General features: G+C 45.4%; 1 protein-coding gene across 1 annotated transcript; it reads right to left on the bottom strand.

Annotated features, from left to right (window-relative positions):
* Nucleotides 1-7,219: 7,219 nt before the first annotated feature.
* LOC101734042 (E3 ubiquitin-protein ligase TRIM17) lies at nt 7,220-8,020 on the bottom strand (the record flags this gene model as incomplete). The annotated part of the gene is made up of 2 exons (XM_031896341.1): nt 7,924-8,020; nt 7,220-7,659 (listed from the first exon to the last, which is right to left on the bottom strand). A coding segment is annotated over exon 2 (438 nt), but the record flags the coding sequence as incomplete, so codon positions are not given.
* Nucleotides 8,021-12,926: the final 4,906 nt, after the last annotated feature.

The raw sequence follows: 12,926 nt of genomic DNA, 5'->3' as shown, positions 1-12,926 counted from the left end.
CAGCTTCCCAGCACTTCCTATTGTATATATATATATATACACATCTATTTTCAAATACATATGCATAAATGAGTTTAAAGCAGGGGGGAAGCAGCAGGGAGCGGCCCATAGTGTGAGTCATTTGGGGAAGGGCCACGAATGTTTTAGGGGGCCCTGGCTAACAATGTCTGTGTGTCCTTTGTATTGATGTGAGGGGTCACAGGGGGAGGGGCCATTGGGGGTGTGGGAGGAGGGGGCCCAAAAAATGTTGTTGTGAGGGGCCCCGTTATTTATGATGGTGTATGAATGTATATATATATATATAATATATTACACAAAATAACATCTTGCAATACTATCTCAAAGAACTTCAGCTGGTGCCTCCTCCCCAGGCCCAACCCCAGGCCCTCCAGGCTCCTGTGGCCCAGATCTGTGGCCCCCGAGGCCAGACCTGCGGCCCCCGAGGCACCACTGGCCTCCCAAGGCCCATCCACTGGCCCCCGAGGCCCAAGGATAACTGGCCCCTGAGGCCGGACAATTGGCCCCCGAGGCCCCAGACACCCCCCCTTGATTCCTCCCCCAGTTTCCCCCCAGGCCCCGGACTCCCCCCAGGCCAAGCGCTGGGCGCCAGGTTCTCCTGCGCACGAGGGACCATCCGTGCAGGAGGACCTGGCCAACATGTAGGCCGAGCTGGCCCAGCTCCGGGGGGAGGTGGATCAACTCAAGAGGGACATGAGAGAACTCAAGGGCAGCAAGCCCTAAGTTTTTTTTCCCCCCTTTTTTCTTCTTTTAGTAAAATTTTATATATTTCTACTTTTGAACTGAGTAATGTCTACTTATTTTTCCTTCCTTGATATGGAATTCTATACTTTCTGGCGAGAGTGATAACTGCCAATCCAATGTTTTGTTGCCAGAATAATTGCAATATTATATTTGTCCCCGTTTAATAAAGTGCCCATAACATATTTGCCATTTATTCTGTGTCTAAAATCTCCCACTTAATTTAAGCCACTTTAGCAAACGGCCCCCTAAGTATTTGGCTAAATATTCTTAAATGCCCCCCCCCCTTATTTTATTATCTCTAGCACTTCTTTTTTTTTCTTACTTAGATTTTTATTGTTTTTTTTTTTTTTTTTCCAAATAAACTTTTATACAGCACCTCTCTAGCACTCTGTGCTCTCCCAGGGCAAAATGTCGCCAGTTTTATGCTGCCGATTGGCGTGTGCATAATGTCGCGAAATTAGCGCATGCGGTAAATAGCGTGCATGCGGAAAATACCGCGCACGCTATTTATTGCGACAAACCTATCGCATGAAATACCGTGCGTAAAAAAGCGCAAGTGTGCTTATAGTGAATCGTGCGAAAAGTCGTGAAAATTAAGACGCAATAAAATTTTTATCGCACACTATAAATAGCGCACGTTTTATCGCACTTTAGTGAATCTGGCCCAATATCTTTCTAACATATTGGTCAGTGGAAACACAACATTCTCCTGGTTCTAGTAAAACAGACTAGGAAAACATGGCACCCTGGGATGGGGGAGGGTAGATTTTTGTACCATGTTCCTAACAGCCTTGTTTAAACAGGAAAACAGTGCTGATACCTTTTAACTACACTGAATCTTAAAAATCCTCCAAAATAATTTTCAACCTAGTCATTCAACCAGCCTTAGAAATTTAAAACAATCAACACCCAAAACCTCCTTTATTTGATCATCACAAGCAAACTTTGAATAATAGATTAATAAATTCTGCTCCACAACTATTGGGTGAGTTCATTCTATTTCCTTTAATATTCCCTGTCTCCCTTATACCCATTATAATATCTGGGCTGCATAATCTCAAGAATAATTCCCTGACATTTAGGCTACAGACAGTATATGGCTTCAGAACCCATAATGCATATAGAGACACTTTATGCTACAAATAAAACAAGATACAATTCTGATGTTTATGATTCCACTGCCAAAATAGCTTTTCAACAAACCTAACTTGGTATTTGTCTAAATAGGGGGTTATCATTTGCAGAAATTCTACAGGATAAAACTTTCAACATACATTAAACTTTCCTGCTTCTGCAGGTTAATGAAATACATTACACTCACAATAACACTGCTACATATTTCCATGTAAATGTTTTTTTCTCAAAAGCCATACCCAATCATATTCATTTGAACAATGTTTACAAACCTTTAAGGAATAAGTACTAACATTTCTTTAGCACTAACCCTATAATGTGATTATTCCTTTGCTCAGTAACAATGAGTAACTCCTTTTCTCTTCAGTCCTGGGTCTTTTATACCGACAGACTGGTCTGTTCATGAGACCCTGGGAGCGGCCATTCTGTGCATCAGGTTCCCTTGCCTGTGTAACAGCACAGACCTGAGCTCATGTATCATTTCAGAATCTTCATCAACCTTAATTGGCTTTTTAAATAATTTCTGTCTTTTATAACAGTTCCTGAAGAAATGCCCCACCCGGCCACAGAAATGGCAAATTGCATGGGTATATGCCCTTATATTTGTTTTATTTGATTGGCAAATTTCCCTTATCACCTGAATGATTGAGGGGCCTGAGTTCTGCAGTATAAGCTGTCTCCTGTACGTATCTATATGTGAGGCTGCTTTCTGAAGAGTATCCAGACTGCAAGCAAAAATATTAAACTTGTTCACAAAAGCTTTTATCATTTGCTGTGTAACTTTATCTTCTCCAATACCCATAACCAGTCTGTAAGCTGCTCAACAAAAAACCAGAAATGTAAAGGGGTCATCATCTATAGAGGTCACAAGATCATTAAGCACCTCTATATCAAGCACATTTTTACCATTAATTATATAATTAAGCATTAATAGCCTGTCCCTCCTTGTGCCGTGTATTAGATTCCCCTCTGTATCAGTGCCGGGAGCACTCACAGGGATTGATAACCTCTGGGAAATACGTGCCGGCACCCACAGTTTAACCGCTTTATTCTTCTGTTCTTCACTTAAATCATATCTCTCTATATGAGACTCAAATGGATCAGAATTCATTAAAATACACTTATTTGTATTAAAATGTGGAATATTTTTCACAATTTTTAAAAGCTGTTTATTAGCTTTTAGCTGCAATATTGCCCTGTCATAATCTAATTCTGGATCATTAAGATCCGGAAAAAACCTAGATCTCTTTTTTAATATCCAAAACCTGGTTATTCCTTTGCAAAACTGATCCTACTGCTGCCAATCTCAGTTCATGCTGAGCAATCCCCTTAGCCAGACAGTCAGTACTAACTGTCACATTCCACTTTTTCCTCATCAGAATGAGAATTAGTCTTTCCTACATCATTTCCCTTCCTACCTGAGCACATCAACATATTAAATGTTTTCACCATTAACATAACATTGTTAATCTTGTGCTTCATCTTAGAAAATGACATTCCTTCTTCTAACTTTACATTTGCCCCCACACACTGACTGTACAGATCTGCCCATATCTCTGCATCAGATATAATTCTATGAGAGATTTTAAACTACAATTTGCTTTTTCTAGCCAAATTATCAAGAAAATCCATACTCACCGAAAAGCAGAATATTCCTCCTGCGCCGCTATTAATACTTACACATGTAAGTTCTAGGTTCTTTTACTCATATAGACATCTGGGAGCTTCAGTTCAGCTACACCCTTCTGTCCCCTTTGAAGCTGACAGAGTGTGTATATGTGTAGTGCCCAGGGCTATATTTTGGTTGGACTCGCCATCTGTTATAAATATTATTTCTCTAATATATCTGTGTAAGTACTATGGTCAACAAACACCACTCACCAAGGTGATATTTAAAGTATATTTAATGTGTGGAAACAAGTTACAGAAACTACATACAAATTACCAGTTGTTTAGCCAGACAAAAACATTACTGACAGCTTCCCAATACGATACTAAGTATATGTATGTATTCATTTAAAGTATTAAAAATGTATGTGTGTCAGGGCTGTGTGTAAGTGAGTGTGTATAAGTGTGAGACCAGCCTTTTCTGGCTGATATATTTCCCTATTGGAAAACCCCTCCCCTCTGTATTACCCCTGAGATGTTCCATATGTTCCCTATAAATCACATTCCAGACATAAGGAACAATGGGGAATGTGAGGGAGAGTGTGAATGGCAAGTCAGTTGCCCACTTGAAACATGTTAACCCATTCAGGCCTGGGGTATAACTAATTTTCCAATCCCCAATACTAAACACTATGTAACAGTGTCATTTAGAGATAAACAGTGCCCCATAAATATCATGGCAGGGTCCCTTTAACATCCAACCATACTCACCTCCAGTTCTTCATACACTTGATTTCAGGTAATACTTATACAAAGCTTTTCTTGTTAGAATCTCAGGCAGCTCATTTAAAATTCTCTCTCTTTCTCTATGAATATATATATATATATATATATATATATATGGGGGGAGGTGGCAGCCCTAGAAAATGTCAATGTGGGGTTCTACTATACATTATAAAAACAGGGTGCATGGGTGGAACATGGCGCAAACGCATGGTATACTAAAGGGGCGGAGCATTCTGCTGATTGGGTCAGTTTCTCTCTTAGAAAGGGCATCAGACTCCATGTAGGGGGAGGGGTCTGCCCTTTTGGGGGCTGTTTAGAGTCTTTTTATGGATTAAAATAAAAGATTTACTTACTGTTTAACAGGCTGCCACAAAAACACTGGAATTCTGTTGAAAACTGTGGGTAAAAACATCAATGTGCCCCTGATTGGTCTACTTTGCACTTGTATTATTAATGGACTCTGGCGCCGTAGCCGCATTCTGGCCTCTGGGGCTCGGAAACTGCCATTTAATAGGAAGCAAAAAACTGACCATACAGATTCATTCATCAGTTTTATTGTGTTTTTTAATTATATACAAATAGGTGCATCGATCCCATGGGATACTGCATTTTATTCATTCCCAAACCCTCCAACCCTGACATCATAAGGATCCACCTACCGAAGTGGGTGTGAATGGCCCCCAAGCAGTCAGTGGGGCTCAGTATAGTCACAGTGAGGGTCCCCCTATCTCTCATCTCCCTAAATATTGTGTTGCTCATGAATCAGATCTGCAATCGACTGCAGAGAAATGAAGTCCCCTAGGGACCCCCATTAGAGTTACCTCTAATGGTTGTATAGTGGGTGCCATGGGTTTACTTAGTCTTTAAAGGCAATGTCACAGGGCACCACTGGGGGTCACTGTAATGTGCCCCATCCCACTAGCACTTTATTGGAGGACAATCATTATTAATAACAATCCCCATGATACATATATATAGATATATAGATATATATACTGTTCCCCTACTAGTGCCACATGGGACCCACCAGAGAACCTGACCCAAAGGAACCCAATAAAAGGCAGTAGCAGCGACACAGCAATATGCAAAGGTTACTTGTAGAAGTGAAACCCACAGACAAATAACATACGTGTTGCATTTTCATGTGACGTTTTCACTTATATTATGGAGGCGGCACCTATATCTTTGCCCTTTGCCCCCTGCGCCCCTATTTGTAAGTGACTGGGCTCTGCTTCTATTGGCCCAACACTGGCAGCTGGAACAGACAGTTACGTACAGACAGGGCACAGGGTACATACGCACATTGGCCCTGCACTTCCTGCTTTGGGAATGGGGTTCCTGCTGGGCAGTGGGCGGGGCCCTAACTAATGATTCTCACACAGGTACCATCCCACCCTACCCAGAATGCAGCATGAAGGGGCTCAGTGAAGGAGGCAGTGAAGGTGTGTAAGTGCCTGATTGGCTCACTCAGCTCATAAAAGGACAGGCGTCCGGCCTCATAGTCCAATGAGATCCTGATTCTCCTGCAGGAAGGGGCATGGGGTAACCGTGTGTCTTTCCAGTCATGTCTCACTGTATAGTTATTATTATCCCATCTGTACAAACCCCAGGACTTGTTATTATCCCCAATGCAGGACTGAAACCCTCCCCTCTCTATACTGGGATAGGCTGCCCCTACCCCCCAGCCCCCTGATTCACTGCCCTCCACTTCCCAGTAATGTCGCCCTGAGGGGAAACTCCTGCTGCTTAAAGCCTGAGACCCCTGAAATCTCTCTGGGGTTTGTGGGCGACGCTGGTCTGTATGTGAGTAGGAAGCAGATTTCCTGTCCCCTGATACAGATACATCATTCCCAGCCGTGTTTATATCCAGTACCAGCTCTGTAGCCTCCTGCCCATAGATCCTTCCCTTTACCCCAGTCACAATCCCAGCTAAGCCTGTGAGTAATGTCTCTGAGATCCGACCCACATCCAGATCCCCTAAAGCCGGGACCTTTATACCCCCTCTCTTTCTGCCCTCAGTATCTGCCCCCTCAGTATCCTCTCTCTCTCTGCCCTCAGTATCTGCCCCCCCAGTATCCTCTCTCTCTCTGCCCTCAGTATCTGCCCCCTCAGTATCCTCTCTCTCTCTGCCCTCAGTATCTGCCCCCCCAGTATCCTCTCTCTCTCTGCCCTCAGTATCTGCCCCCCCAGTACCCTCTCTCTCTCTGCCCTCAGTATCTGCCCCCTCAGTACCCTCTCTCTCTCTGCCCTCTGTATCTGCCCCCTCAGTACCCTCTCTCTCTCTGCCCTCAGTATCTGCCCCCCCAGTATCCTCTCTCTCTCTGCCCTCATCATCTTCCCCCCCAGTACCCTCTCTCTCTCTGCCCTCAGTATCTGCCCCCTCAGTATCCTCTCTCTCTCTGCCCTCATTATCTGCCCCCCCAGTACCCTCTCTCTCTCTGCCCTCAGTATCTGCCCCCCCAGTATCCTCTCTCTCTCTGCCCTCATCATCTTCCCCCCCAGTACCCTCTCTCTCTCTGCCCTCAGTATCTGCCCCCTCAGTACCCTCTCTCTCTCTGCCCTCTGTATCTGCCCCCTCAGCCCCACAAAAGGCAGCTCCATGGGATTCCCATTGTTCCTGTAGGACAGTGAGTGGATCTGCCATGTTGCACAGCTCCTCAATGTGCCGGATCTTCCTGGACAGCTTGTCCTTCTTTATTTCCAGCTGTTGGATCAGCTCAGTGAGTGTGAGTGAGAGCTCCTCTTTCTGCCTGGAGATGTCACTCAGGAGTCGCTTCTCTAGGGCTTCCAGCTCTTCCCTGATGCCCCTAAACAGGGCAGTGACTTTCTCTGTCTCACCGGCTGCCACTTCTGCCCCTTCCCTCCTGCGCTCCTGCAGCCTCTGGATTTGCCCCTCAGTCTCCTCTCTCTCTGGGCTCAGTTTCTCCAGAACTTTCCTCAGTTTCTCTTTCTTCTTCTCAGAGGCCTCACTCAGCAGCTCCACCCTGTGGCCCCGGTGCCCCCCGGCCAGGTAGCAGGACACACAGATAGGGGCCCCATCCTCACAGCAGTAACAGTCCAGGAGTTTGTTGTGGGTGGAGCATATTCTGTTCCCAGAATTCTCAGTCCCGTCCGGCTCTGGGTCAGTAGAAAGGAATCGCTCTGCGATGTTCCGCAGTGTCAGGTTCCGTTTCAGCTCAGGTTTCCTCCTGTATCTCTGCCTACATTCAGGGCAGGAAGGATCTTCCTTTACCCCCTCCTGCCAGTCCCAGGTTTTCCCAATACAGATGAGGCAGAAGTTGTGCCCACAGGGCAGGGTTACAGGGTCGGTATAAATGTCCCGGCAGACGGAGCAGCTCAGCTCAGCTCTCAGATCAGCAGCCTCCATCACTGAGGGAGAGAAGGAAATAAATGAAATTTTTCAGACTCCCAGTAACCAGTTCTACCTGTTCCCCCCCCCCCCCACAGGGTGCGGCCGGTCTGTCCCTTGTACTTATGGTAGAAATGTTGTACCTTATGTTTGTGCTTCTGTACCAGCCCCAGGCCCCACAGGCCTTTAGTAGGGAAGATCTGTGCCCCCAATAATGCCCCCAATAGCCCCCCATCTTCTTTTCTGCTGATTCCCTGCCCATACTCTGTGCTGCTGGCACTTACCTGCACTTAGGGGCCTACTCACTATATGCCGTATATTTGTACAGCTCCATGTAATAACATACTGGGTATAGCCACACCCACTGCTCACATCATTGGGCCCCACCCCACAGCTTGAAAAGCCCACCCCCAATTCAGAATTCAATGACAAGTTTCTAGAAACTACTAAAAGGGACGGGAATCTGCTGACATAGAGTTTCCCCAGGAAATGATCATTTAAATCTGCACTTACTGGGACGTACCAAGCGAACATCCCCATATAGGGGGGAACAGTTTTATAAATAGAAATCACATTACGAATGAACCCCAAGTAGAATGAACCCCCACAGGAGAACATAGAAAGAAACTTCCAGTGCAAAACCTGTGAACTCCCCGTATTAGTAGTGTGCTGCCATCATAACCATTCTGGCAGAATACAATGATTGATGGATGTATTGCCACCTAGTGGCCACCTTTATTAAAGCAGTTATAAAAAAAAAACCTGCATTTAGTATGTCAGCAGGAAGTGACCTATATCACAGGAAGTTTCAGTGTTTCAGCCTCATTTTGGATCTCCTTGTGTGGTGTTTCTTCCTCGTCCTGGGACATCAATTGTCTGTGTTATTGCACCAAGACACCTATATACCCATGTAGAAGTGTGTTTATACCTGTTCTCTATATATACAGCATATTGATTTGTTGTTTGTATTGCATTTCAGTTTCACAAAATGAAAATAATATAGAATAAAAAAGTTAGAATCCACCAATAAATATTACAAGGAAGGAACTTCTTCTGTTTTATGGAAGATTCTGGTTATTGTTTAGCTGTCTAGCTGCACACACACAGCACAGTGAAAAGACAATTGATGTCCCAGGACTGAGGAAGACACACCACACAAGGAGACACGAGTCTGAGGTCAGACATGAGTATAGACATGAGAAAACCCCTAGTGTACAGCAAGATGATGCACGGTCTCCAAATCATCAAGATCCAGTAAGCTCAGCAAGTTCCCTAGCAGCCCAAGCGCCTCCATGATACAAGAAAAAGCACAACTAGAAGCAAAAATGCACATCTTGCAGCGACAGAATGCGGCAAAGGCTGCAGCTTATTTAGAAGCAGACCAGTTGGGAAGTGAAGAAGCTTATGAAGGTCCAGAAGTTCCAGAGAAGCCTCTTACCCCTGCAGAACACACCAGTAAGTACATCCAGAAACTTACTGACACACACGTAAGAGAACAGTCTCCTGGGACTGAACAAGCCGGGTTCAAACCAGAACTAACAAAATACACCAAATCAGACTTATGGTGTTAGCGGCGCCAGAGCAGCTAAAGATCAAATTCAAAGAGTCCCTACATACAGAAGTGAAGGATTCTCAGCACCTCCACATAAAGACCACGCGCCTGAACACCAAAGTGTGCAAGCTGTCACAAAGTACCTCCTTTGCAGAGAAATGGTTAACTCAGGGTTCCTCAAGTTTGATGATCACCCTGAAAATGACTGGGCATGGAAGTCTTCCTTCCTGAATGCCACCAGAGATCTGGATTTACCAGCAGCTGAGACACTAGACTTAATGATCAAATGGCTTGGTGCTGAGTCAGCAGAGCATGCAAAAAGGATGCGCAGAATACACATATTCAACCCTGCTACGGGGCTTAATCTGACAGGGCAAAGACTAGAAGAAAAGTAAGTAAGAAGCAATTGAAGGTGCTCTGTTAAAAAGGCTTGAAGTTTTCCCCAAGTTGAGCAACAGAAACAATATACGGCTCCAAGAACTCAGTGATATTCTTCTAGGAATAGAGTGTGCCAGAGAGGAAGGCTATTTGCCAGGACTTGCTTATTTAGATACAGCCAGTGGCACTAACCCTATAGTAGAGAAACTACCCTACAACCTACAAGAGAAGTGGGTGCATGTTGGAGCTAAACACAAAGAGGATAACAGAGTTGCCTTCCCTCCTTTCTCTGTGTTTTCAAAGTTTGTCCATCAACAAGCAAAGGTGTGATCCCAGCTTTTCCTTTGTTACCAGCAGCCAGTCATCACGACTAGAAAGGCCTTCTAGACCATACAGTAAGACCCCTGTGTCTACACACAAAACAACTGTACCTTCAGAAAACACAGACCATCAAAATAACCCCGAGGTAAACGCTATAGAAAGCCCTGACAGACAGTGCCCAATTCATCCAAAGCCCTGACAGACAGTGCCCAATTCATCCAAAGCCCTGACAGACAGTGCCCAATTCATCCAAAGCCCTGACAGACAGTGCCCAATTCATCCAAAGCCCCATCCTCTGAAGAAATGCAAAGGGTTTAGGAGTAAACCTATTGAGGAACGAATATCCTTTCTTAAACAAAATGGCATCTGTTTCAAGTGCTGCGAATGCACTAAACATATAGCCAAAGACTGTAAGATAGCAGTTGAGAATGCTCAGAATGTGACAGTAAGGGATACATTACAGCACTACACCCTCCTCCACCTCCTCCACCACCAGAGACTGCACAACCCGGGAAAGATCAGGGCAGGGAGCGAAAAGAGAACTCACCTTCCTCAGTAATGTCTAAGTGCACAGAAGTCTGGGGCCCAGGCAAGAGCCTACGGTCTAATAACTATGTACCCTACGGGCAAAAGAGAGAGAGCAGTGGAAATGTATGTGGTTCTCAATGAGCAGAGTAACAGGTCACTTGACTTTTTTGATATCTTTAATACTAAAACAAATACGACTCAATACACCCTAAAGACATGTGCAGGGACAATGGAGACTGCAGGAAGACGAGCTACAGGTTTCACTATTGAACCCCTTGATAGAAAGTTGCAACTACCTTTCCCCACTCTAATAGAGTGTGACATGATACCCGATGATAAAGCAGAGATTCCTTCTCAAGAGGTTGCTTATCCCCATCCTCACCTCTATTCAATTGCTCACCTCATTCCAGCTGTTAAGTCGGAAGCTCCTATCCTTTTACTTCTTGGAAGAGACATTTTACAAGTACATAAGGTACGTGAGAGAATTAATGGACCTTTTAATGCCCCTTACGCTCAGAGACTTGCCCTGGGGTGGGTTATTGTAGGAGAAGTCTGTCTGGGATCAGGGCACCAGCCAGATAGTATCGGCACATTAAAGGCATCTGTGTTGGCAAATGGCCGCACATCTTCTCCCAGCCCAACACAGCACCCAATACTGGGATCAGACACTTTAGGGATTTCAGTGTTCCAGAAAATAAAGGAGGATAATAAACAAGCTCTTTCTATAGAAGATCAAGCCTTACCTCAGATCATGGATAGAGAAAATTCCTGTGTAACAAATACAAACCCTCTGATAGAACCTGAAGTTGATCCTGAAATCAGATCAGAAGAGGCACCAGACCTCCTGAAGCCACTCTCCATTCACACTGCTTGGAGAGATTCTCTGACTGGAAGATATTAGTTAAGACTATAGCGAGACTCATTCACGTTGCCAAAAGTTTCCAAAGGAAAGCAGGAAACAACCAATCTGGAAGCTATCTGGATTTACCAGAAGATAGAATTAAGCCTGAACCTCCATTCACTAGAGTGGGTATTGGTGTTTTTGGTCCTTGGTCAGTTGTAACCCGCCGCACTAGGGGAGGCAGCGCTGACAGCAAGCGTTGGGCAGTTCTTTTTACCTGTCTGTCTACAAGAGCTGTACTTACTGATATCATTGGGTACAGTACCCCGGGGGTCTCACACTTACTGATATCATTGGGTACAGTACCCCGGGGGTCTCACACTTACTGATATCATTGGGTACAGTACCCCAGGGGTCTCACACTTACTGATATCATTGGGTACAGTACCCCGGGGGTCTCACACTTACTGATATCATTGGGTACAGTACCCGGGGGTCCTCACACTTACTGATATCATTGGGTACAGTACCCCGGGGGGTCTCACACTACTGATATCATTGGGTACAGTACCCCGGGTCTCACCTTACTGATATCATTGGGTACAGTCCCGGGGGTCTCACACTTACTGATATCATTGGGTACAGTACCCCGGGGGTCTCACACTTACTGATATCATTGGGTACAGTACCCGGGGGGTCTCACACTTACTGATATCATTGGGTACAGTACCCCCGGGGGTCTCACACTTACTGATATCATTGGGTACAGTACCCCGGGGGTCTCACAACTTACTGATATCATTGGGTACAGTACCCCGGGGGTCTCACACTTACTGATATCATTGGGTAGTAACCCCGGGGGTCTCAACTTACTGATATCATTGGTAGACCCGGGGGTCTCACACTTACTGATATCATTGGGTACAGTACCCGGGGGTCTCACACTTACTGATATCATTGGGTACAGTACCCGGGGGTCTCACACTTACTGATATCATTGGGTACAGTACCCGGGGGTCTCACACTTACTGATATCATTGGGTACAGTACCCCGGGGTCTCACACTTACTGATATCATTGGGTACAGTACCGGGGGTCTCACACTTACTGATATCATTGGGTACAGACCCCGGGGGTCTCACACTTACTGATATCATTGGGTACAGTACCCCGGGGTCTCACTTACTGATATCATTGGGTACAGTACCCCGGGGGTCTCACACTTACTGATATCATTGGGTACAGTACCCCGGGGTCTCACACTTACTGATATCATTGGGTACAGTACCCCCAGGGGTCTCACACTTACTGATATCATTGGGTACAGTACCCCGGGGGGTCTCACACTTACTGATATCATTGGGTACAGTACCCCGGGGGTCTCACACTTACTGATATCATTGGGTACAGTACCCCGGGGGTCTCACACTTACTGATATCATTGGGTACAGTACCCAGGGGTCTCACACTTACTGATATCATTGGGTACAGTACCCCGGGGTCTCACACTTACTGATATCATTGGGTACAGTACCCCGGGGGTCTCACACTTACTGATATCATTGGGTACAGTACCTCCGGGGGTCTCACACTTACTGATATCATTGGGTACAGTACCCCGGGGGTCTCACACTTACTGATATCATTGGGTACAGTACCCCGGGGGT

This window comes from Xenopus tropicalis, chromosome 2 (genome assembly GCF_000004195.4).
Source record: "Xenopus tropicalis strain Nigerian chromosome 2, UCB_Xtro_10.0, whole genome shotgun sequence".
NCBI lineage: Eukaryota > Metazoa > Chordata > Amphibia > Anura > Pipidae > Xenopus > Xenopus tropicalis.
This window is presented reverse-complemented; position numbering and strand designations above follow the sequence as displayed.